The following is a 26,472-nucleotide window of genomic DNA, read 5'->3' as shown; positions in this document are numbered from 1 at the left end:
GAAGCTTTATTACTGTAATTTTGTGTTCTTCAATTTGGAATAACCAATTTATTTTCTATACCTCCCTCAAGTTGGAGTAATTGTCAATCTCTACAACTCACATACTATATAGCAGGAATGGAGACCTAAGAACACTCTCTTCTGGCACACCCATCTGTGCCTTATGGTGTTCAGGTACAGAAATTTGGGTAGAGGTCAAATGTTAGTCTCACACTTCTACTTCCCTGTGTATAAAAGCTCCCTGACTGAACGTGCCACTGCACACATCTTTTCTAGCACTCTGCGTCTTGCTTTCCCACAGACCAAACAGCTTCTCATACTGTACGGTGCTGCTGGGATCTTACCTTCATTGCATTTATCCAGGACTGCTGGTGCTTTCTTGCCTATTCAGCCTCAGCCCTACGCCAAAATCAAGTGTTTCTGCTCCCACTATACTGTACCAGTAATTCTGCTTTCAGGTCAGCCAGCCTTCCAGAAACTCTGAGCAAATGTGACACTTTTGTCCCCCTTCCCCTTCCCTCTCTCTCCCTAATCCTGCCCACTCCGTCCTTCTTCCTTCTTCACTTCCACCACAGGAATCCCCCGGTTGAGAACTCCCAATTTGCTCCAGTGTTGCAAGCATCTCGGCTTCCACTTCACCGATCCTGATGTGAGCGTAGGCAGATACATAGGTCCCCCCCCCAACACACACACTTTTAGTTGGCGTCCAACTATGTCAGTGTTGGCCCTCATCTCTTCTCCCTCCCAAAGCTACTAGCCACATATGTACTGTAACCAATATTTTATCTCTGCTGGAGGTTCAGCTTGGAATACTTCCTTATGCGTTGCGTCTTCTAAATTAGTTTGTTTTGAATATAACTTCCATTTTTTATGTTCTCAGAGAATCATGGATGACACTTCTCAAACTTTATCTTCAGTGGATATTGTCTCAGACCACTCAATCAGTGATTGTTATCTAGGCTTGCTCCTATATGCTTCTTTTACAGTACATCCGGACAGTGCTTTTAGACTGTTATTGAAAGACCTTGTAATTTCCCTGTGTGTTGCACAGCACTCTTTTCATTTCAAGTAACATGATTTTTATTGCAAATGATTAAGAAGCAGTTCATTGAGAAATGTGTGTCAGTATGTCAGTGTTTATCAGCGGCACTGATCCTCAAGAAATAGTGTTCAGTGTGAACCTTCTGTTCAGATTTGAATAGTTTCAAATGATTTTGTAATTCAAAAAATCGATTTTTTTGAAAAGATAAAAATGAAAAATTCACAGTGAATGAAAATTTTCTTTGATACTCCCATTGAAGCAGCAGGGCTGATACAGTATATTACTTGTTTCCACCTTAACAAGGAGCAATAATGAGGAGCACTACATTTTGTTCAGGTTATTGCAGCTTCATTTCGAAATGGATTACTTGAAACATAACAACGACTTTGATAAGATCATCTTATCATGACAATAGATGCATTTCTAGCAAGTCAGAACTTATCAATCCAAAGTTAGAGCTTTCCGAAAAGAACAGAACATGTCATTGATTTTAGCGCAGGTTTCAAGTTCAAAACGTAGGAAGAGGCGAAGGCAGTCACAAGGAGTTACTTCCTGTTGTCTGACCTCAAGGTTCCTGCCTGAGGGGAGAAGAGGGGTCGCCCCTCCTGATCCAGTATTGATGCATTGATTTTCTGTTTCTCCTTTTATAGGCCAGCGCTGCAGTGAGAGCTTACAACAGTAAAGCGCGAGTGACCATGAGCCCTGGCTTTTCCTCACAGTGGAACAGTAGTCAGGCTGCCTGGAACACATATCCCTTCCCTCGAGCCAGCCTCCACTACCAGTCACACGGCAGCTACACCTGCTGCCCTGGGCAACCTGCTGTGAGTAGGCTCCATGCACTCTCTTGCTGCCTTCTGTGCTTTTGCACTGCCCTGCTGGGGGTTTGGCAGTGGGCAGAAACTCACGTCAGCACTGCCAAATGTTTCAGGTCCGATACCACCATAGCAGACAGAAAAAACCCCAGTGCCACATAGCTCCATTGCAATCCCAGGATGCACCGCCCCCGATTGATAGATGTGAGCGACATGCTTGTTTGTTCGTCTCTGTTTTCAGCTCCCCTGAAGATAGATGTTTACTTGAACTTGAATTTCACGCAGAACAGTTGGGAATAATTTTATACCAAAGTTAGTTATACAGTACAATGTGGTATTAAAATTGTTTGGTTTTTTTTGCTGATTACTTGGTGACTTTTACTGGATGCCTTTGAGAAATGTTATGCCGATTTAAATACTGCTGGTATTTCCTGCTTGAGTTGAAAACAAGCCTGCCTTTGTTCTGCTGTCTGTTTCATTAATTGCATTAATGTGTGAAGATGAATATAAATATATCAGAAGCATTAAAACGTCTTATCATGCGTGGTATGATTTATGTGGGTATAATAACATAATTAGAACTCATTTTGGAATTTATAAGCAAATCAACCACTCCAATTAATTAGCATGTTCTTTCTGGAAGTGGTAAACAGATATTTAAAAATAGCTCATCTTTGTTGCTTGTGGGTTTGTAATTGGGAGTGAGGGGCAATGGACTTCTCTAGTGGTAGGCATAATGTCAGCAGGTCACCTGACAACTTTCAGTCATGGTGCGATGAGTGCATTTGTAAAGTTTTGAATGCATGAATACCATGAATTTCTGCAACTTCATTATTATTTGTCACAGATGATGTAGTTGAGTGTTATGAAGTGCTTGATAGAGACTCAGGTGGTCAATTTTTTTCGGTACAGATTTACTTGATTTCAAATGTAGAAACGAATGAGGAATTTGCATTTAATATGTAAGAGACCAATTAAATAATGGGATGGTTATCAGCTGCGTATTGTTTTACAGATGATAAGGGAGTGGCTATTTTACATGTAGACCAACATACTGTAGGCAGACTGTAAAACAAGATTATCAAACTCATTTTTGATGGATGAAAGCTGTCCATTTTTTAGAAAACCAAAAAAGTCATTTTTCACACAGGTGATCGATAGAAACTGCATAGATCAACACAGGCTGACATGTTCGGTTTTCATAAATAAATTACTGTGTTGTGAAAAGGAAATACTGTAACTAGAGGAAGTACATTAGTTCATGCATTTTGGATTTTTTAAAAAACTTTATGGCTCTGGAAAAATCCATAGACTTTACCATGAAAACCTATAAAAAATATTTGAGATGCTTTCTTTCCCCTGAGATCTGTAAAATGGTTACAATAAAAAATATTAAAAAAGAGCTTTTAAGTATAGCGTGACCCAATGCAGTAAAGCTACCAGACCCATTTACTTAGTTCCATATGCGATATACTCAGGGCTCATGTGTGTGGACACTCTGAGGAAGTCCAGTGCTGTGACTGGGATGGTGTAACACACGCTGTGCTTTATGCCTTTCATGTGTGTACTGGAGCTTACGTCCTTGTTCTACATGCAATTTTGCAGGCAGATTTGATTTGAGAATTTAGCTGTCGGCTGCAGAAGCAAATCGCAACTGAAGAACATCTGTATGTTGGTGAACTGTTGTGCGGGTCTGCTTTTCCATTACAGTGGGAAGTGCTGGCCCCGTCAAGCTGTCACAGAAAGAAGTCTTCAGCATTACCGCGGTGCATTGTCTCAGGATTAGCTTGATTGAGGAATCCGTTTACAGTATGAGAAGCATGCAAAATGCTGCCCTTTTTTCTCCGTGTGAAATCGGGTCATATATCAATTCAAACAGATGCCTTTATGTTGAATAGTCTGGATGTTTTGTTTAGGATTTTGTCTGCGTCTAAGATGTTGAAATCTTAGCCTTTTATTGCTAATGCTAAACAATTAAATCAGGGTCTCCACTGGAATTTTCCCATTTAAATTCCTTGAATATTGCGTGATTAATATGCCAAGGTCGGTTTACTTAGTTAAAAATACGAATAAATGCAGAAAGCTCTCCATCATATTTTTCCTCATTTTCTTTATGACGCCTTGATACAAGAAGATACGAGGTGCAGTGATCACCACTTTACAAAAATATTAAAAAATACATCTCTCTAAAGAAGCAACATCCTACTTTGAACGACTCAAGGAACTAATTATTTCCTAACCTTGAATAGAGCAGACCACTCATAGAGGCTTGATTAAAGTATTCACAATCCTCAAAGGCATTGCAACTGTGAGAAGTGGCTTCCATTCTGGCTCAAAACATTGTGGCGTGGCTTTGAGGCAAGATGGCCGCTGAAAGACTGGAAAGAGCTGCAGAATAAGTCACACCTGGGCTGAAAGAGGATAGAGCCCTGTGAGGGAATAGAATTCCATGGGAAAAGGAGCTGTTAGGATGGGCATTCTATGGGATTAGCCATAACTCTAAGGGTAATCATGAGAATGAAAGCACAGTCTACTTCTAGATTCCACATGGACACCGGCGCTTGCAGTGAGAACATGCCATCTTGTTACGAAGGAGCATTTCTGCCCAGACCGGATCAGCTGGGGAGGGCAGAGAGTGAGGACTCTTTAAGATACCACCCTGTCTGGGGCGGCCAACAGGCCCGTGGGCTTTGGCAGGTCACGACGTAGCCTGAGAAGGCATAGCAAGTGCTGTGTTGAGGTGTGTCAGGTTCAGAGGTTGCATGGTAGCAGTTTGTTTGGGCCGTCGGTGAACCTGTGCGTAGCTGAGGGACACGATTAGCTGCGCTGCTGAGGCTCTGCCTGAGTGCCCGGCAGGCAGCACATCCTCTCACCACAGAGTCTAGACATTGCAGAGGGAATTGTAAGGAACAACCTGTCTCATAACTGCAGATGGAATAAAACTGAGCACAGGAAGCACTTTTTTAGGGTTTTGGGAGTTTGGAGCAAGCCACTAGGCTGTTTCGCCAAAGCGAACCATACCCTGGTTGCTTTCAAGAAATTGCTGGATGAGATCCTGAAATCACGCAGCTTCTCGCCAGGAGAAGCAGGACCTTTCTGAAGACAGAGAGGCCAAGGAGGCAGCTTGTAACAAGCTTTTAAGACATTCATAAAAATAATATTATTGTATGTTTATTATGAAATTGCTTTTAACTGTTTTTTCCAAAAAGAAACCCCATTTAAGTAACCAGATTACAGATCATAACATTTATTGTATGACAAACACATTATTTTCACACCAAATACACACCGACGTTGTTCTGTTTCGGAACAAGCGATAGGTTTATTCCATGCTGGAAAGAGAAGAGAGAAAACACAACGTTTCGGCTCAGCTACCCAACGGAACTACATTGTTCTGTTTCTGCTGGTTTGAGGTCAATGTTGATTAAAAATGATCAGTGCTCTTTTTTAAAAACCTCATGTATTGTTGTCTCACTGTGTTTTCTTACTCATTGTGCCACCAGCTCTATTCCTGTGTGCGCCCGGTAAGACCGCCGAAAGTGTTGTCTGGTTCTATAAATCTATGAGGTTTTTTTCCCTTTGCTAACAATGTAAAAAAATAAGAGTTTTCAAACCAGAAGAAAACCCTAACTTGGTCGAACCGGCAGTAAGAACATTGATTCTTTTATTCTCAAAGTGTATTTCAGTGATTAAGCTTTATTGAACTCTAGGGGTGCTAATCGTAGACAAGTTATCATGTGATTAATACATGACCGAAATGAACTCAATGGGTTCATGCGAGGCTTACAATTAAAACAAAGGCAGTCGATAGTTTTTCCTTAATAATTGGCTAAATTGTCTCTGAATAGCAGTCCTTGAATGCTTTTTGCAGAACACCGCCATAGCTAATCCTGAAAAGTAAGAAAAAAGGTTGCTGGGGATCCAGGACATTAGCTTCGACAGAAAAGGGTTACATCATCGAAAAAGTTTGAGAACCACAGCTCAAGTGGATTATTTTCCTGATAACTCTCAATTGAACTGTCTATATATTTATTTTGATAGAGAAAAAATCAATAGGGAAATATCAATTCTGAGTGAACATTAAAAAAAAAAATCTTTCTTCAGATAAAATAGGGTTGGTCCTCATTTCCTCAAGTAGAGAGCAACCCAATTTCTGCAGCCTTTCAGTTTCCCACATCTGGTTTTCTGTAAGTTTAACCAGTAACTTTGTTTAGGAGTGTCCCAATTATACAGGAATTGGAGGCTGATCACTGTAGTAAACTTCTGTTGGAAGGAACAGTGAGTGCTGGCTTGTGTGGAGCCACACACAATTTTACTCAAATAATGAGTAAAATAGTCGGCTGCACACTATTAAGTCAGACTGATTATTGATCTTGATTATTGATAATAATTGCTTTTTTGAGGTTGCAGTGTCACTGAACACTTTCTTAGACTGTGAGCTCACATTGAGCAGAGACAACAAAGAATTTTGTTTTTATCTTATGATCGTAACAAAATAAAGACATACAGTAGTGAGTCCGATCCATGTGCCATTGAATAAGAGTTTAGAGCAAAAGATGGCCAAACAACTTATGTTTATCCTTCTGTTCTGTTCTGAATTATTTTCTTATTAAGTCTTACCTTTTTTAACTTATAATCAGAGTCTGCAAAGATACAGTGTGTTTCTATAGAGTGTGCAATTTGCTCGCACTTGCATTACTTGGTGACAAAATACTTTGATTCTCATAAACAACTAGTTTATTAATAACATTAGAATGCTCTGAATCTATTATAGGTTATAAAGTTTATATAATAGAATTTATAGCCTCTAATCTAAAGTGGTACTGTGTAAGATAGTAAGAATATAATTAAAAAACAGTTTAAAGGAGTAAGGAGCAGAATAATGGTTTTGGGAACAAGCCAGATCCATTTAAGTTTGGAGGGAAGGAATTTTCATATTAAGTCCAGGATTATGAAGCTTTAATTTAAATGTCCTAAGGTGTTGTTGGAGGTTTTGAAGTGTTAGATTAAATGTGAGGAGTTTTCCAGCTGTTGAGAATTAGTACTACAGGCGTGAATGTAATATGAGCTTGTTCAGAACGTGCAGTAATATAGGCAGTATGCCATATGAGTCTTTATTCCACAAACTAATGACATTTCTTCAGGACTTTGTTATTACCACATTTCCAAGGAAAACCTTCTTAATTCCCAGTGGGGAAAACTCATTTATGCAGCTTGTGAATAGCATTGAATCGTGTGTGCACTTAAAAATGCAGTAGGGATTTATTGCTTTTCAGAATCTAATGAAAAAATATGCCATCCTCTTTAAACATAGTTCACTTGACTTCTTTTGCAGAGAATGGAGAAGTTGTACAGTTTAAACTTAAGTCAAGTAAATGGAGGCAGGCATTCCCCCAGCTTACTTTAATATGATTCCAATGTCTCCTCCCCCTATTCTTCACCATGGAACCATAACAAAGCATCAACAGGGAGAAGTAAAGAAGGACTTAAGTCCATCTGGAACATCTTCTTCAAGTCCTTTGTTGACCAGCAAAGGGTGACAGGAACATTGTAGTGAACTTCCTAGTCATGTATAGAATTGAGTTTTGTCAGCTGTAACTGCCACCGAGCAGTGCCTTTTGGGATCTCCTCTGTTCACCAATTTTGTCGAAGTGAATCACGGACAGATGCTGTAGAGCGTATCTCATCGCTGCTGATTGGATAGCTGCATCCAGAAGGACACTTCATGTGGTCCACAGCACAAAAGAAAGTATTAAAACTGTGAGACCTAGAACATCAACAAAGTAATGGACTGTCCCTCATGGACTGTACTGACAATGACTGTACAGAGCACTGTCATGCATCTGTAGCCCAAGAACTCAGGGAGATACATTATAACGTTGACATCACTGCTCTGAGTGAAACCCAATGTGCAGGAGAAGTGCAACTCAAAGAACATAGAGGGGACTATACTTTTTTATGGAAGGTGAGATCAGAGAAAGAATGTCAAACCCCAATGAGTTAGATATGCCATCAAGAAAGAAATCATTGAACGCCTGTGTGAGGTCTTTGTTGGAACTGATGAATGCATCACAACCTTTTGGATCAAATTAACAGAGAACCAATATGTCTTGGCGATGTCCCTGTAGGCTCCTGCTGTAGAGTCAGACGGATAAGCCAAGGAAGATTTCTGTGCCAAGCTCAGCTGAATTCTTTGTGAAATCCCCAAGCAGCACAGATTCTTTCTACATGGAGACTTCAATGCCCGAGGTAGAAGAGGTGCCAGTTTCTGGACTGGAACCATTGGCAAAGGAGGAGTTGGAAATATCAACTCCCACAGCATTCTTCTCCATCACAGATGCTGAGAGCAAGGGCTCATCATGACCGACACCATCTTTTGCCGTCTTAATCATGTCTGTCAAACTCTGAAAAATGCAGAGGGATCCCTCTGCCTTGCTTCGCGGGTAAGATCATTCCAAGAATTTTCCTCAATCATCCCATTTGATGAAGAACCCGATGAACTTGAATGAATAATTTTCAAATGTACAGTAGATGTGTATGTAAAGTATGGGGCGTTAACAGTAGCATATGTGTCCTCCTTTTTTGATTTTATGTTTCATTTTGATTTTTCTTTCACTCATTTCTCTGCACTGTACAATATGTTATAACAAATTTAGAATAGGAAACCACTTTATGTACTGTACTGTATGTCTCTTTCATATCTGCAGATGTGCAGTATAAAGTTGATGTTATTGAGGGATGTGCTATAACTTCAGCTTTGTATTGGGGTTGCTCTCCTTGCCAGTAGCTGTATTGGGAAATATGCGTAGCTAAATGTTGTCTCATTATAAAACTAAAATAATTAGAGTCATTGTCAGGAACAGTTCTTTCCGGGCCCTATGCGGACGACACGATCCGGAATGTGAGGATACAATTGGGAAAAATAATCATGCAGGAGTAGGGTCAGGAGACAGGGGGCGTGTCCGAGGAGTGCAGGTGTCCGGGGGGAGTGAAACCAGGGCGAACAATCCAAGGGTAAATCCAGAGGGGGAATCCAAGACGGGAGGTTTAGTCCAAGACCAGAGGATCCATCCGAAGTTAAAACCAGAACCGGGTTGGGACCGGCGGGGCAGGGAATCAGGAACAGGAAACTAAAACCATAACGGAGCCAGACACGGCAGGACCCTGGGCTCTCACGATGCGGAAATCAATGGGGAGCCCCGGGCAAACGCCTGCGTCTGGCTTTACAGGTGGAACTAAAGAGGGGCTGGAATAAGGAACAGGTGTGGGGAATGGGACAGAACGAGGAAGGGCTGGAGCGCCCTTAAGAGGAGGAGTAACGATCGTGACAGTCATTTCACTTGCAGTGAAGTGGTTAAATAAAATCAATATCCTTTCTCCCCCCCCCAGGTAGGAGTATTGAAACTGTAATTTATTATTCAGTGATGACAAGCACTTACTGCACATTTGGCCCGTCCATCAGTTTTAAATCACCCGGCCTCAGGTTGATAAGTTCTTGTCCTTCCATTTTTTGATTGATTTTAATGTAATTCCCGTAACTGATTGCCTTATAAAACTGCATTTCCAAATGTAACTGCTTAACTGTTTCAAGTTATCCGAGCTGCCTTTCTTCTTTTTCAGAACTGTTTTTCTCACTTCATCCAGCCTCTTTTTTCCTGTCCACCGTTTCGTTCATCTTGTCTGGTACTGTACCGTACTGTAAAACACGCATCGGTACTGTACATGCTTTCCCCTGCTGCACTCTCTCATCATTTATATTGAAAGAGAAACGTGTGATTGCCACCAGTTTGCTGATTTTCGGCGTTTCAATGCCAGATACAGAAGAGTAAAGATTGCAAACAGTTCCCTTTTTACCTCAGAATCAATTCTTTAGGCTGAAAAGAAAATCACATTTTTCCTATAATACTGGAACAGAAGAATGGTTACAAATTGGAGGAGGACATTTGGATAATTTGGTCATTTTAGTCACAGTTAGCAGGTATTATTGACCAGAGACTTATCCATTTCTCGAAGGAATCCAGTGTTTTAGCTTCAGCAGCTTTTCTGCCTAGATACTCTCCCAACCTTTTGAGTAAAGAAATTCCTCCTGTTCTCAGTTTTAAATGCACTTACACATAATGCTTCAGGCCCCTTTGTAGTCTTTTCTGATCAAGAGTAAAATATGTTCGTTTCTTTCCATTCCTAGGAATAGGCATGAATAGGATCACTTTGTTCATTTCATTTTGTTTTCCTTTAGAAATTTTTAGGTCTAAAGTACTTACATAATATTTCATTTTTTACTTCTTCACCACCCGAACTATGTGCTTTTCACCTTAGCACCTTGTCTGGTTATTGTGTCCTCATCCCAGTAATAGAGATTCAGTTGTTCTAAATGTCTTTTTTGTCATTTTAACATAAGGTCACATATTTCTGCACTACTGTCCTTTTGTTTATGTGTTATGTCAGAAATATTTTGTATACTGTACATAGTCTTGACCGCGGAGCAGAGTGATGAGATTACTGTATATCACAATGTAGAACAGAACGGAACTGCACTAACATGCATCTATTTTCAAGAATGTTATTAACAAAGTCATTATTTTTTTCACTCAATCGTGTGTGGAAGAAAGGTTGAACCCAGAAGGCATTCAGATATTAGTAAAAGCATAGGGTCTCTTTGTTCCTGCAGCACATTTATTGCTTACAAAAACCACTTCAGAGTCATGAATCCGAAGACAAAAGATGAAAACAAAATACCTCCGCAGGTGTCTGTCTCAATGTGTGAGCATGATATATTAGAAATATTTTCTTCTTCTCATGTTTGACACATCTTTCAACATGGCAGTTAAATCATCCATTAAAAATAAACAGCCATTTATAAAACCTGACAACACTCAGGAAACCATAGTCATTCCAGAAAGCTAATTACCAACCTCGGTTTGGAGTGTCTGATGTCCTCAGTCACTCTGGACCACCAGTGAATTTTGCCAGAGGTGCCTTGGCCTGCCTTCTAAGCATGGAGAAAGCATTTGTGGAACGGAGCAAGCTTTTTAATGTCAATGGCCGGCATTCAGAAAAGGGATGACTGGTTTGGACCTATTCGTTTCCCCTTCCTTTTCAAAAAGGTGCAGTAGCTTCCTTTGTACGGAAGTAGAAGCTTCAGGATGTTTAATATTTAATAAAAGAATACTACTACCACTAAGCTCATGTAAAATAATAAATTAGTCAAAACATTGTCCCAAAATGTCCTATACGGTCTATGCTACCAAAACTGAAATCTCTGTGCACTTAATAATAAAGATAATTTATGAATTATGAAGATAAGTCAATAAATAAAGTGAATTAGTAGTTTAGTAATACGTAGGCCTCATATGAAAGTTTTACTGTCCTGACAGCAGTGTTAGAACGTTCTAGACTGTTCCTGTTATATCTGAAAGGCTTAGCAAGATTGGGCCTGGTCTGTAATGAGATGGGAGACCTCCAGGTAATACCAGGATCCTGCTAAAAGTGGTTTTGGATCAGTAAGTGGCACCATGAGTTCAGGACCAGAATTTGAAAGGGTTGACCAGGGTGCTGTAGGAGGCGTTAGATTGAAGTTCTGACTGATGAGCCTTGTTTTGTGGAGAAAGGGACCCACTTTCTCAACCCCTGAAGTGCAGCTCCCGTCTGTTGTGAAGCACCGCAGGTGTTCTGCACCAGGTGGAGCAGTTCAGAGCAGATTGGATAAGAACGTCAGGTAGGAAAGGTTGTTCAATCCCAGATTGGACCTTAGTGAGCCTACAGGGGGTTACCACTACCTTCTGGTTCAAGAGCCTATGAATATAGAATTATTTATTATTGTATAGAAATGTACTGTATACTGTATATAAAAGAAATCTGAGATCACGTAAGGTTATTCTGATATACTTTTCTGTAGCCTTATAATCTTTTTTCCCAGGATGGGGCTGGTCATGTGTTTATCGTGATTATATCGTATGTTCACCCTACGTTTTCCACTCTTTCATTTCCTCCCTCAGTTCAAAGGCATGCTGTGCAGGTAAATGGGTCTTTATAAATTGCTCCTGTATGCAGTGTGTAGCCTGCCTCACTAGCTCTGGAACTGTGACCCTGTATGGAAGTACAGTAAGTGGTTACTGAAAATAGGTGGATGTGTGATCTAGTGGTTTGAAGGATACAGGTGATTTTGAGTTTGGTACCGTAATAGAGATGAGTACCTGTCTTTTTGTAGGTCACACTCATGTATCGAATATGACAAGGTTCTATTGTACTTTCACATTTCTGCACATAGTGTAAAAATAAGAGGCAATGTTTTTTTTTTTGCAAGTAGAAGCACGATTTGCATAGCAGTACATGGACTCTACATGAGTAAAATCACATTTTTACTTTCGAAGGACTTCGGCAAGTGTGTTTCACGTATCGTGCTGACTGGACGGTTTTGCTTTTACTTACTAAAGCCTTTTCTCGCTGTAATAATGGAGGGGAGTAAAGATGCACTTGGGTAAATGGGTTCATGACTGTGTATTGGATTATGAGCCCTCTTCTCCGATACTACTGTACCTTTCTTTCTTCAAATCTAAACTGTCTTGACAATTTGCCCTCTTTCCCTTTCATCCATTGTCTGTCTTACATCCCTTTTTATATTTGCTGTAATATTACTCGATGATTTGTGTGCCTGCCTAGGAATTTAACAACCTGCAAATTTCATTTTAGTAATTATTAATTTTGTGTGTTTTGTGTGGTTTACAAACATGGTGAAGACCTGATTGGTAGCTGTAAGAGACCATGACACGCCTTATACAGTCTTGCTAAATTTGATTTGTGTACCCTCAATGTGATAAAAGGTATACAATATGCCTTTTAATTAAGAGATAAAACTATTCCCATCAGAAATACAAAAATAAAATAAGAAAAGCCCCTAAATATGCTGTCAGTTGTAGTGGTTTTTGTGTTCTTTCAAAGTGGAGCAATCATCTTTGTCACTGGTATGATTAGGATTTAATAGTACCTCTTTAGACCTCAGTTTCCTGAGAGACGGTTCCAAACAATTAATTCTGAGCTGATCAGCTTATCAGCAGAGTTCATTGTAACAGCTTTAAACCTGTTCAAGTGTGACAGACCATTAAAACTTAGGAGAGGCTTTTAAATTGTTCCAAAAGCTTTTGAAAACAGTTTACATTTAGCTCATGAATAAGGCACCCTAACCTTTTCTTTTTCTGACATGAATTTACCGAATGTGTCTTTTGTGTTTTAAATCTTGCCAGCTGGGAGACAGATGAGATTTTAGGTGGGTGTCTCTTCATGGTGTGGGACATGTAGCACATGGTTCAGAAAAGTGAAAATCATCTCTTTAACATTGCAAGTGCTATTACAATGAACAGTGCTTATTTTTTAAATTGTGAATTTTTAATTGCATGACTTTGTTACTTACAAAATTAGCAAAATATGTTGACAAAAAGAGTCTCCTTTCAGATGCTGTCAGGCAGCAGGAGAGTGGATTGTGACAATGGCCAATATTAGTCTGTACAACTAGTATGAGAAATTCACAATGGTTTTCTTACTTCATTCATACTGTAGTTGATAGTGCTTTTAATGGTATGATGTGAAAATAAGGAATCACATGCAGTCTTTTAGTTTTATTTCCAGAATTTCCAAATTAGCACTTTTTACTAATTACTTTTATATGCCATCTCTCATAATTCAAAACCCTTATGTATGCTGAATGTTTGATATTGTGTAGTGCTTTTGTTTGATTCTTACTGCATACAGTATACAGTACTTGGCATAATCCAAGAGGGAGACGTTTGAGCTCAGTTTTTAACAAGCTCAGTCAGCTGGTTAATGGCTTAACTGGACAGTATAACAGCTTCTCGAAGATCTTCAGATGCTGCTGCTTTAAAGACAAAGAAAACCTGCAGACGCAGCAGCTTATCAGGACCGGTATTTTTGTCTCATCAACATTGTTGTAATTGTATTTAATTTTTTTTACCATCAGATATGGTTTTGAAGAGAAACCTGTGTCAGACATGGAAAAGACAAGTAATTTCAATACAGAAAATTAGTTTAAAAGAAGCATTTAAGAATTTTATTTTTTTGGTGAAGAACTCACAATTTCAAAATAATTATACAGAGAGAGGTCTAGTGTCAGCATAAGGACTGGACAGACATCATTATTATTTTGTTTTTTAAAGGAAGCGGTTGTTAAAAACTCATTTGATTAAATCCATAAGTCATGCTTTAAATTTCCTATTGTATTTAAATGAAAGCTTGTTAGTGGAATATTTTGTCATTATGAACACAATTCAGCAAGAGGTTCATTTACATAATAATTTAAATGCATAGCTAAATGCCAAATAACCAAATCATCATTAAAATCGATGTTTATCTGTCAAAGCCCATTAAGTGATAGATTGATTGCCTCTTGTGTTATACCAGATATTTTCCCTTGTTTGAAGCCTGGTGTTATTGTGTTTCCCTTTTGCTTGTCTGATGATTATCCATAAGCCTGAATGTGAAATAAAACCTGTAAAATAGTAAAAGAACATTTAGAGATTGTACTTAAAGCAATTGGAGCATATGTATTAACATACTATTTTGAATGTTGACTGATAGTTTTACTATTTAAAGTTATGCATGTCATAAATGCCTTTTCTATTCTTCCATTATACCTGCTTAAACATCCTCAGTTAAAAAAAAAGTAACAATAGCTTGAGAATAAGATCTCAGAAGAAGAACTCACCCCTCTCTCTCTTCCTCCCTCAATCTATATACTGTATATATGTTTCAACTTATCAAATCAAATCAAAGTTTATTTATCAAATGCACAACAATACAGCATGCAGCAGTAGTTGCTGGCAATGGAATGTCTTTTCTGCGAGCTCACAAGAATCACAGAAATCACAAAAACACAAAAATCACAAAAACACAAAAATCACAAAATTGAGGTTATGAAAATAAGGTTACATTATAATAGATTTAATAGAAACGGAATAAAACTCAATATGAGTAGAGCTGCTGTGTGTCCATGGTGTATGCAATATATACAAGTAGTGCGGTTATGCTGAATACAGTGAGAACTGTGTGTCCATGTAGCCATTACAGGTGATTTGCTAAAGGAGCTGCAGGTTGGCTATTTAGCAGTCTTATTGCCTGTTGTTTTTTTTTTTCATATTTTGTTGTCCCTATTTTTTCCCACATGCTCTTTGAGTGTTTGAGGAAAGAACTAAATGAAGACAAATTATTATTTCTTTCCTGATGGTGAACTCTATACAACCACAAACAGATGTCCCCAGTCCAAGTTAGTGGCTTTGGATCATTCCACAGATTGTCTGTAACTCAATGCCTTAAAGTCACCAGAAAAGCTATGAAAGGTATGAAAACAACCTTTCAACTATAAGGGGCACATTCAGCAGGCACAGCTTGCAGCTGAAGAGAATGAAACGGAAGACAAGGTTGGCACGCAATCATTTTTAGAAAAAAGAAAATCAGTTTTCTGTGGATCCCATAAAAGAGATGATTTACTTAAAGACAACAGCATAACTTAAACAAGCATTCACACCATCTAATTATCTTGTTTTACATTTCTTGAAAGTTTGTTTGGTGCTCCTCCCATTAATTGCAAGCTGAAGCTCTACAATGTCCTTTGCCACAGTACAGTGCATATTTTTCACATCCCAAGAAGTCTGCAGTAAGAAACAGTATGTGCTGCTTTTGGATAGCTTTTGAGTATTGCCTGCTCTTTGTAGCTCCTGTGACAGGACAGCAATTAGCTAGGACTATGTCTTGTGCTTACAATTATTTATTGAGTGGCCCTGGAAGTACGACTGCACTTTTCCATCCCCTACACGTGGCGAAGTGTATCTGGAGTGCCTGCTTTTTTTTTTTGTTAAAAATGTATAGTGATACGAGCCCTGAATTAATTTGTTCTGGGACTTAAGCAGATGGCTTCAATCATAATTAAGGGCCAAAGACAGAGCTTATTGGACTGTAACTGAAGAAAACATCCATTTCCAAAGAACCTCAAAGCAGCAAATTCCCAGACACATTTGCATTCTTTTATTGACAATCTGCCCTGTGCTCTCAAAAAAAAAAACTGAGTCCCAGAAAAATAATGTAATTTTAAAGAGCCTCTTTTGCAGAAAAGATGCTATGAACTGTCATCTTCTGGAAAGGTCTTGTCTTGTGTTATGCATTAGTCATGGATGATTATTTGGAATTAAATGATACAATAGTTGATCATATGTTATATATTTATATTAATATACAGAATATAATATAGCAGATTATATTTGGATTCATGCACTGATCATATTGTATTATGACTTTTTCAGCAAATGTTCTTTTCATTATGTGCCAAGTTTTATAGAGGCATTATTTTCATATGACAAATGTAAATTTGAAATAATATGAAATGCATGCATTTATGTGTGAGCCTGGTAGGGAATTTTGGACTAAGTTATGAATCAGAGCATTAAAAACATGTTAATGGTTACATAGTAATATTGTGTAATAGATCAGCTTATCTTAACTGAGGCAAAGAATGCCAATATTAAAAGACCCTTCACATTAAAAATAAATGGAAATACATTATTTTAATCAATTATTTTACTCTTTTCTACTTAAAAATCCAAATACAAATCACCTTGCTAGTTTTGAAGATGTTCATTTGTCCTGTACAGTACACACAGCGAGGGAAAGTACACTGTATAAAATACTGCAGTACTGCTATCTTACTGAAGCATTGGTGTGAACCCTTGTTGAATAAATAAGCACACTGAGGGTAAAATGGAACACTTTAATTTTGACTTCGGACAAAGGATGCGGCTATTAGTGTTATCTTGGCATTTTGTCAGTGGCCTTTTATGCCAGAGGATAAAGAAGCCAACTAGGATTGGTGTCATACTTGGGAAGAGATTGTTCTGGCAGTTCTCCAGGAGAACATCCTTTCCATATGGTGAGAAACCATATCCCCAGCTTTTGATAGGAGTTAAAAGTAGACATTTCACATACTGTATGAAGAGAGAGTGGTAGATAAATATTAAGTTTAGTCTTTTTTATTTAAAAATGAACAACTTTATACCTTACTTTTTGTTTATTTTCCTGTCTTAATTCCACTGATAATTGCAGTACTGTATGTCACAGTCTGACCAGTGTAAATAAAGGATTTCTTTTAGCTCCTGGCATTTCTCATCTCACATACTGTTAGAAGACTCAGGCAGTGTGATTGTGTGTAAAACTGGAGAAGGTTTATCTCGTCCTTTTTTATAAAATAGACCTTGGAAATGCAGGAATGGTTAAACCGAACTACTTAAGACCTAATACAAACAAACAAAAAAAAGAACAGCTTAACTAAAGCCATTTTCTTCCCTTACTGCTAGAGCACATTTCTCTGCAGCTGGCATTAAACTAATGGAGCCCCATATTTTTTGTGTAATATTGGAGGAACTCTATTAAAATTTATTGGTTTGCCTCCCAGAAAGAAAAATCGTGTAGTGAAGCACAGCTGGCCACAACTTAATGCAGTTCATGTTCTTGATTAAATGTATCCTGGCAATAAGACCCTTTTTTCTGTACACTTTTTCCACTAGGCCAACAGACTGGGCTTGCTATGACCCATATACAGTACTTGTATATGCAACACATGCAGGCAAATGCTAGAAAACGTTTTACTTATTCTGTACTGTATATTCTAAAGGTGAACTCGTCTTTTCTAATTCTAATTATAATATTAAATTAACTTTTAGAACAAAATCAAATTTTAAGTTTATGCCTAGGTCTTAAAAATAAAGTGGTATTGTGACTCAGAGCACTGTGAAATTAAAACATTGAAAAACTGATATTGACAGGACCTTATTCCATATTATGCATTAATTGTGTTTTTTCATTGCTAGATAACCTTGTACGTACCTGTATATCTGCAAACTCCATTACACATAGCACTGTCTATTATCTGACCAATTTGCTTCCTCTCTTAAATTTGTTGTAGAGGAAATTAATCTTGCAAAGAATCTGAACAATTTATTCTAACAAAACTGTTCTAAAGATGAGATAATTAATTGCACAGTATGTAGATATGTGCCCTGATTTTATGTTTACTCACCATAAACCTTAAAGAAAATAATGTTAACTGCTTGCATTGTTGTAGACTGGAAACTGTATCAGACAGTATAAGCATAGATTTCTACTGTATGTGAGTTATTGACTGTACATGTTTCATAAATAGTAATAGCAATTAAACTTTACTTGCCAAATTCTGATGAAAATGAAAACATTTAATAAAATGCAAAGGATCTGAAAGTGGGTTAGGGCATCTGAAACACAAACAAGATGTTTGCCCTATAGGGCAGTATAGCGTAGGTGCCCAACTTTCTATGGTAGCAAAGACATTTAATTTAATGCATCAGATTATCCCAAAAGGTGCTAAGAATAGGTGAGGAAAGTTTTGATAATGCTGGAAATTTTAACACCTCTAGTTAAACAAAGAGATGTGTTGCTGTATTGGAAGGTGTCCAGAATTAAGTGGTATTTGAAAAAGATCTCAGTGCTCTCAGATGAAAACACCGTACAGTAAGGTATTTTTACCTCAATGTGTTGCTTCTAAAAACCTGTGTTTTGCATAATCTAAGTCTGTGTTGTAAAATATAAGCTCAGCTTTATACTGTATATACTGTATATATACAGTAGCACCAACTCACCTGACCTACAAACCATCCTTGTATGCTTATTCACCAGAAGAGAGGTATTGACTGTGGGCATCAGGGGTAATTTAATATTGTGTGATGGTGCATCTTCTAGTGTCTGTTGTGAAGCCTCAACCCGTTTGTAATGTGGCCCCTCAGAAGAGTGAGCTATGACAGTTATCGCTTCCTTACACCTAAAAACACACACAAAGGAAAGAAAGCAGGGAGCACCTAAGTGGATATACAGTACACCAAGACTTCCATAACTGGCTGAACAGAGGAGAGCGTTAAAGAGACAGTAAGGAGACAGTAAGATCGTATGACAGGTTACAAATGAGAGGAGGCCATCTGGCCCCTCCAACCTGTCTGGTAGTTTGTAGCTAATAGATCCCAGGATCTCCTCCAGTCATTCCTTGAAAGAAACCAGGGTATCTGCTTCAACAGCACCACTGGGTAGCTTTTTCCATATTCCCACAACCCTTTTCCCTCTTGTTATTAGTTTTAATGACACTTCCACGTAGTTTCCATTTATGTCATCCAGTTTGTAATTCTCTGTTTATTCTGAAGTCCACTGGGTTGACTTTATCAGTGCCTTTGAGGATTTTTTTATACTTGGATCAGGTCCCTCATAACTTTTACCATTATTATTCAAGACTAAAATGGATTCAGTGCTTTTAGCCCGCCAGCGTAGGCCATTTCTTTAAGTCCAGGAATGTATCTGGTTGTTGGTCTCTAGACAGAATGCAGAGCAGCAGTGTCTTTTTTGCAATGTGATGACAATGTCTTCAGTCGGTGGTCCGTGCTGCCAGTTTGTGAGTAAAACTGTATCCCCTAAATCAGGGGACCCCACACTCCAGTCCTCTCAGTCCATGTTCCATCAGGGCCTCTCGTTCCAGCCCATCAAATATTTGCTGCTTATGACATAATACAACATTTTCTCAACATGTTGGGGAGAAGTATAACTGGGACAGTTTATTCTTTCTCTTTGTTCTTAAGGTGTTGATTTAAAGAGGCTTAAAAAACCTGTTTGGATTCTGTTTGAACCAAATTCCAAGGCCACTTGGGAATTACTGCTCTCAACAACTAGTACAGCAGACTGAACCTACTGTACATCCTTACATCCTTATCTGAAAGCATTGGTAAAGGAAGAGTTTGAAAACAGTGGACTACTGACTTGACCCAGCACGTAGAACATAAAAGAAGTGCCATATCAGGAATGTGCTTGTGGTGCTGTGCCTGAAAGATCTTCAAGAAGCCGACTGTACTGTACTGTAAGTGCTCTCGGTGAAATTGTCTGCTTGACTCTACACCTATAGTATAGTATGTAATCATGTCTCGTAAGTTTTCTGCCTCAAAGGGTGTGTCATGACAGTGTTCTTTGATATTTTTAAAACTTTTAATGTAACTAGCATTGCTTTGTCCCTGATTGTCCGGGTTTAAAAGAAAATTCTAGATATATGAATTAATTGATGGGCTCTGACCTCCTGTTTTACCAGGGATAAGTGGCTGATAGGATTAGTGGATGGACGGATGGATGAAGTAATTGTATCTTTTATTCTCAAACTCAAACATTTAATATACTATATTGGTGAACATGATAAGTATCTCCATGGAAGCTTGAAATTATTAACCTGTTTCCAACCCAGACAAATTACAGAACATCAAGAGGCTCTTCATAAAAGTTTTTGACCTCACTGCTTTGAGATTTGTTTCCTTGGTAACCAGCAGTAAAGGAATTTGTCTCAAAATCTATCAGCTTTTGTACTTAATAGATTTATATTGATGTATAAAAGTAACATCTATTTTTATAAGTCTTGTATATCACTGTTTAAATAAGGGTTATCTGGAAGAAGTACACATATAATTCTTCACAAGACCTTGGGTTAATCATGTTATTTGTCAGCTAACGTTTGCATTGTTTACCTCACAGGTTTATAAAAGCTGATGTGATCTGATACAATCCGATATTTGCCAGTGCCTTTTCACAGAGTTATGAAGTCTTGATAGGTTTATATGGTTAAGAAATGCAGAATCACAATTAATTAAAAACAATCACTTATATATAGGAGTAAGTACTGCAGTGAAAAAGGATTATTCGGATACAAGTTGGCTTCAGATGTGGAAAAAAACAGTTTCTTCAAATGGAAATGGCAATAATTCAAATGTATAACAATCGCCTTCAAGCATGTGTTGCTGTACAGCTGGGACAGTGGAGAACATTGTACTTTGGTGTGACTGAATTTTCCAAGTTAATTAAAATTCCTTTGAAATGTAAGAACATATAACATTCCCATAGAACTACCCTTGCCTGAGAAAAAGAAGAAACTGAGGGTGTATTTATTTACAGATGCTTTAAATTAAAAGGGAAACATTATACAATTTATACCACGCTAGAATTTTTTTGGGGGGGATTTTTTTAAATATTGTGCAAAAATCACTAGTTTTAATGTTTGTTAATAAATGTTCTTTAAAAATGTCACGTGCATGCCCATTTTATTGCAAGATGCAATAAGTAATATAGATAGAATAAATACAATTTAGCACTGTAAGATGAACTATGTAGCACAGCTACCAAATAATGCTGTTAATCTCACATACCCAGGAGCAAACATTCAAACTTTTCAGAAACCTGTTTACAGATGATGTGACAGCCAAAACATAAAGAAACATTCAGTATATGTAATGTTTATCTTTAATACAGAATGCTGTCTGCTTTTAATGTATAAGCAGTATATACTGTACAATATGTATTGTTTGTAATGTATGAAAAGAAAGAAACACCTAAACACAAGCTTGTTTTTCACACTCACAATACTAAATACCCCTGTTGAGTTTTCAACACAAGTTCAAGAGGTCTAATCTTGCTCATTTTCACCTGCTTTCGTATAAATACCATGCTTCATGTTGACTCATTTCATTCTTGCATCCCTCCCCTCCACTTTATCCTCACCCTTACAGCAGCTCCCTGGCTCATTCCTCATTAGGCAGCATACAGACGGGTTGTCGTTTTCTTCAGTCACATGAGTTACCTCAATAAAGCTTAAATTATCCTCTTCTCTTTTTAAGCAAGGTTTGAGCTGTGGCCATTTTAAAAGCCTACGGTTTTGTCTGTTGCTGTACCAGCTGTTTTCTTGGGTGCACATATTCTTTTTTCGATGTATTCTGTAAAGATAAACAACCCTAATGTTATGGAACAAGTAAACATTAATTCCACACACAAAAAGTACAAAGGAGAAATAGACCGTTTTGGCTGTTGAGCCTTCATCAGTAAGATGAGTCCATGCAGGAAGTGCTTTTTCACATCTGTTCTTTTTATTGGTACTATAAGTGCACATGTAAAGTTAAATTGGAGTTAACAGGAGTAGTTTACATGGAGTGACATGTTTCTTAAAATGGTTTATGACCCTTTGTAGGGGTTACCATTACCAGTATAACTATTTCTTATTTATTGTTCTGTAATACCTGCTTTGTGCTTTGTTGTACTGTCATTGTTTGTTATTTACTGTAAGGTTTTGTAAAGTACTGTGCACACTGTGTGAAAGTGTTGTCTATTGTACTGTGCATGTCCTGAGAGAACAACACAAATGCGAATCCCAATGTACATGTACAGTACATGAGGTAAATAAACTCCTGTCCCTCAATGCAACTTCAGTTGTTAGGGAGTGGATATCTTGATTTACCAAGCTTTACCAAGATTTACCAAGTTCATTGTTTCTTCCTTGTTTGAAACATTCATTTTTGTGTGCACAAAGGATGCAAAGACTCCATCCTTAAGAAAGATGTAGTGTATTAATGGTGGATACAGAATTTTCCTCCACCAAGAATTTGCCTTGGTTTAAGCTGTGTTCACACCTGAAGTTACTGTAACTCCATTTATTGAAAACAACACATGCATTTTTGTAGTAGTTTGATGATGTTTAGTCATATTAGTGCCTTGTTAGAGGGAACCACCAGGAGGTGTAATGATCAATAAGATCAGATTGAGGAAAGCATCTACAGTAATCTCAATTATTGATGCCTTTAGTGTTATATTGGTTAATAATCAAATGACTAACCTTCTTGAATGTTGTTTTGGTAGTGCTATGGAAGAAAATAAGAAAATCCCGACATTTCTCTTTTGTCTTCTTCTGGATTCTTAGTGTATGAAGTGTCCTGCACTCGATGGTTTGTGCTCTTAATTACTTGAGAGTTTTATTCTCGTCAGGGTTGATATACAGTAAATGTTAAACAAAGTGTTAACCTTAGCTTTTTCACCTGCATTATTGTTGGGATGAAAAAGTTATATCCTGTACACTACTTTAATTCTGGCACTTCAAGTAAGTAGCTTTCTGTATTCCACATGCTGAAACCTACATTTGTATCATGAAAACCTGTAGTTGGACTCACAAGACTCTATTAAGTTCTGCATTCATTTACAATATATTATTTACGCTACTTCCCTTCCACAATTTCATTGCTATTAACTGGAGTATGACAGCAAAATAAATTATTTATGAGGATTTTAACTCATACTGTTAAGAAAATACTGCATTTTTGCACTGCCATTTTCAGTTGATGAAAATAATTGGAATGTGACTTCAACATAAGTGATGTTAAGCAGTTTTGACTGTATAATGAAAACATGAAAAATAACTAACTGTCATGTTTGTTTTTTCTACAGTATGTGACTTGTAGTGTGGCTGTATGGGTGGCACTTCAACATATTCATTAATACGGTATTTTGATGTGAAATCAGAGCTTACATTAGTACGTTTGTGTTGGCTTCTCAAGCATCTTAACGGTTCTCACATAACAATGTGCATTTCCTGTAATGAAACTCAAATTCACAATGTTTCGTCAATGCACAGGGAGCAGACAGCTGACCTCTCCCTGAGCTTCTTGTGTCCTGGGTAATACAACAGCCTCCCTGCTTTCAAAACTCCTAAGCAGGACATCGTGCATATGCAACATCCATGCAACATTCTGTCAAGAATCTTCCCAAGCAAGCAAAATCTGTGCAACAGACATCAGCCCGTGAGTTTAACTTTGTCCCCGTGTCTTAGGAATCCTGCTTTTGTCATTTGTTGTAATTGCATCACGATCACTATACTGTTCACAAATTGTGTTCTTTGAATGCACCTTTTATGTGTTTTAAAAACATAAAAATATTTTAATGTTGTTTTAACATATTGTTTTACAAAATATTAACATATTCTCTGTCTTTCTTTGATGCATTTGACTTACCTGAATGACTCTTCCAACGTATTTCCAGGAGTGCAAACTGCTTTTGTTATTCAGATTCTTCACACCATTAATATTTCAGGCTGTGTTTCCATATGGCTTTAAGTTATATTAGTAGTCACCTCTTAGGTTGTGAAAATAAATTAGAGGTCAGTAGAAGATGCACTTCTGTTAACATATTAAGAAAATGTCTTTATGAACCTCGGAATATTGGCTATTGTTCTTTTGACACACACTATAAAATCGTTTAAAATAGCGCCGATCCACACTGATTAATTGTGATATTGGAAGGATGTTGAATTGGATGTTGTTGCTCACTGGCATCATTTGTAAAACTAACCTTTTTTTCTCTCATTGCATTGTTTTCATATTTTAAAGCTTCTCACTTGGGTATCTCCCTGTGTGCATTGATACCATTACAGTACTTACAGTTAATAAAAGTAAACGACTATCGTGGCTTATATCTCATTTTTCTCATTTGTTTTCATATCCTGTGTTGCTTGCACAAATGTTCATATACAGTAGCTTCACTATGTCAGGTCTACGGTTGGGTGTTCAGAACAGGTTTGCTGTGATATCTAGTGCTTCATGAAACAAGGCACACAGATATGAGAATATAAGTCTTATCAAACAAAGACTAATTGCTGTATGTATTTTTCATGTTTTTTATATACTGTAACAAAAATGTTGATTTCCAGTTAAACTCTATCCATTTGGGGCTCTATCTCATGATAATAAAAGAAACAATTGTGGTGACCCATCCCTGTTACAACATAGGCAGAAGCATAAAAGCGATATAAAGTGTGAACAAGGAGCTCGAGTCACAGGTTAACACTTCATCTGAAAACGAGTTCCTTGTTCAGTGTACCCTGACATTATACTGAGGCATAGATTTGGAAAGTCTGGTCAAGATGGAAGACAACTGACTATTGGACTGCTAACACCACATGTGAGGCAACCTGTTTTCCCTTAGAGGGCTCCCAGGCAGGGACTGCATCGCTGCAGAGCAGGCTCAGTCCTGCTTATCTGCGGAGATCTAACAGGTCCAGTCTACAAGGAGGTGCAGCCGCTGACTGGTTTAGCTCAAGAATGCATTTAAAATGTAGTAACTCCACATTATACTGTACGAACTCACAATGTCAAATTACCTACAGTACACAAATATTTCACAATCACCGAGACACAGATTTATGTATTTTCTAGAGGTCATGTGAATTTGATTTATTATAGCATTTAAAAAAAAAAACTCTGGATGGGGGTAACATCGATTTTATCCACTACCCTTATAACACACTGTATTTCCATATTTTAGTTATCTTTAAATTGTGTGGTATAAAACAGTAAGTTACAATAATATTACAAAGGAATAGCAGGTAACTGGGGAGTAAACTGAAATTTGTGTTGCCTACTCTTCAGGCAAGCAAACTGTTACATCAGCAAAGGTTTATTCACATTACAAGCTACAACTGGCTCTCTAGTGTGTTCATGTGCTTTACTGTACATCGTATCGATACCCAGCAAAGAGAAATGACATGAACGATTGTGATCCAGTTATACAACTCTGGCTTTTTATAAAGTCACAGCACTTTAACAAAGTCTTTTACGTTTACTGCTCTTACTATGCAACAGTTGTGCACAACTTACAGATTTAACCGAAGAGTTTTCGGAAATGCAGAAATTCAGAAGTACAGTAAAAAGCTTTAAAAAAATTGTGATATCCTTCTTTTCTCAGTATTGTAATGTGACCAAAGGACCGGACTCTATTATACCATATTCGGTAAAAGGATTTCCCAATACAGTGCTACTCAAGCTGTCACTTTTTTGGTACCAGTGAGACGTAATTGCTGTGCATTTCCAGTCTTCAGAGCAATTGTATCTATTTTCACCTTTAATGCCCCTTTCATGTAATGCTCTTTTATCAGTCTGTTTTTCTAAATGTGTTCACCGTTTTTTTACAGTTTGAGGATTAGAGGTTTATCATTTGTCACAAACAGATCTGTACCCGATGCTGTTTCATGTCAGAATGTCAGAAATCATACATGGTTTTTCACAGTCTTTTGGTAAGTTTGCCTGTATTCCCTTAGTGGCTTTTCTTGGCAGTGTTTGCTGTAGCACAACCAATGACAGTGACCTTTCCAGCAGCTCATAAATTCCACTAATTCCCTCCATCTGGTTCTTTTGTATTCCTGCTGCATTGTAATTTGCAGGTCATAACCATATACTACATTTTTAAAAAGTAATAAAAAAGACTAAGTAAAAAATACTAAGTACTACATGAGTTGGAAAATTCATAACACTGTCAAGCCTGGAATACAAATAGGACGGAACTCAATTTGCTTTATGGTTTTGGGATTGTATGCACTAGATCTTGAAATTGTTCTAATATATGGTAACATTATTTGAGAGAAAATATATTTTTTGTTTACTTAATGTAAAACCATTGCTCTGTGTTTAAGAAAAACATTTTAACTGACATTAAAGGTATTTTTGCAAAAAAGATTTAATGGATTTAGAACATTTTATGGTTCTGTTCTTTTCCACCCTTTACCTTCCTCTTGTGTGTCACAAAATGCCACAAGGGGATTTATTTCGTTATTTATCTAGCTTATCTGATTGTTGAGGTATTGGCTGAATAACAAAACAAAAATGTTAGAAATAACCTAGCTCTGCTCTTTATACAAAGTAAGCAAAATGCTGGTTCACAGTTTTTACCTCTCCTTTCTTACGTGTATGTTGTTTTAGG

General features: G+C 37.7%; 1 protein-coding gene across 1 annotated transcript in view; it reads left to right on the top strand.

The window, feature by feature from the left end:
* The window catches only part of rbms3 (RNA binding motif, single stranded interacting protein), a 348,159-nt gene that overhangs the window by 96,699 nt on the left and 224,988 nt on the right, over positions 1-26,472 (top strand). Inside the window, exon 4 of the mRNA XM_088928552.1 lies at positions 1,693-1,863. Coding sequence (XP_088784678.1) covers positions 1,693-1,863 — 171 coding nt within the window. The remainder of the gene's footprint in view (positions 1-1,692; positions 1,864-26,472) is intronic.

This window comes from Atractosteus spatula, chromosome 12 (genome assembly GCF_055471065.1).
Source record: "Atractosteus spatula isolate fAtrSpa1 chromosome 12, fAtrSpa1.hap1, whole genome shotgun sequence".
In the NCBI taxonomy this organism is placed as follows: Eukaryota; Metazoa; Chordata; class Actinopteri; order Semionotiformes; family Lepisosteidae; genus Atractosteus; species Atractosteus spatula.
This window is presented reverse-complemented; position numbering and strand designations above follow the sequence as displayed.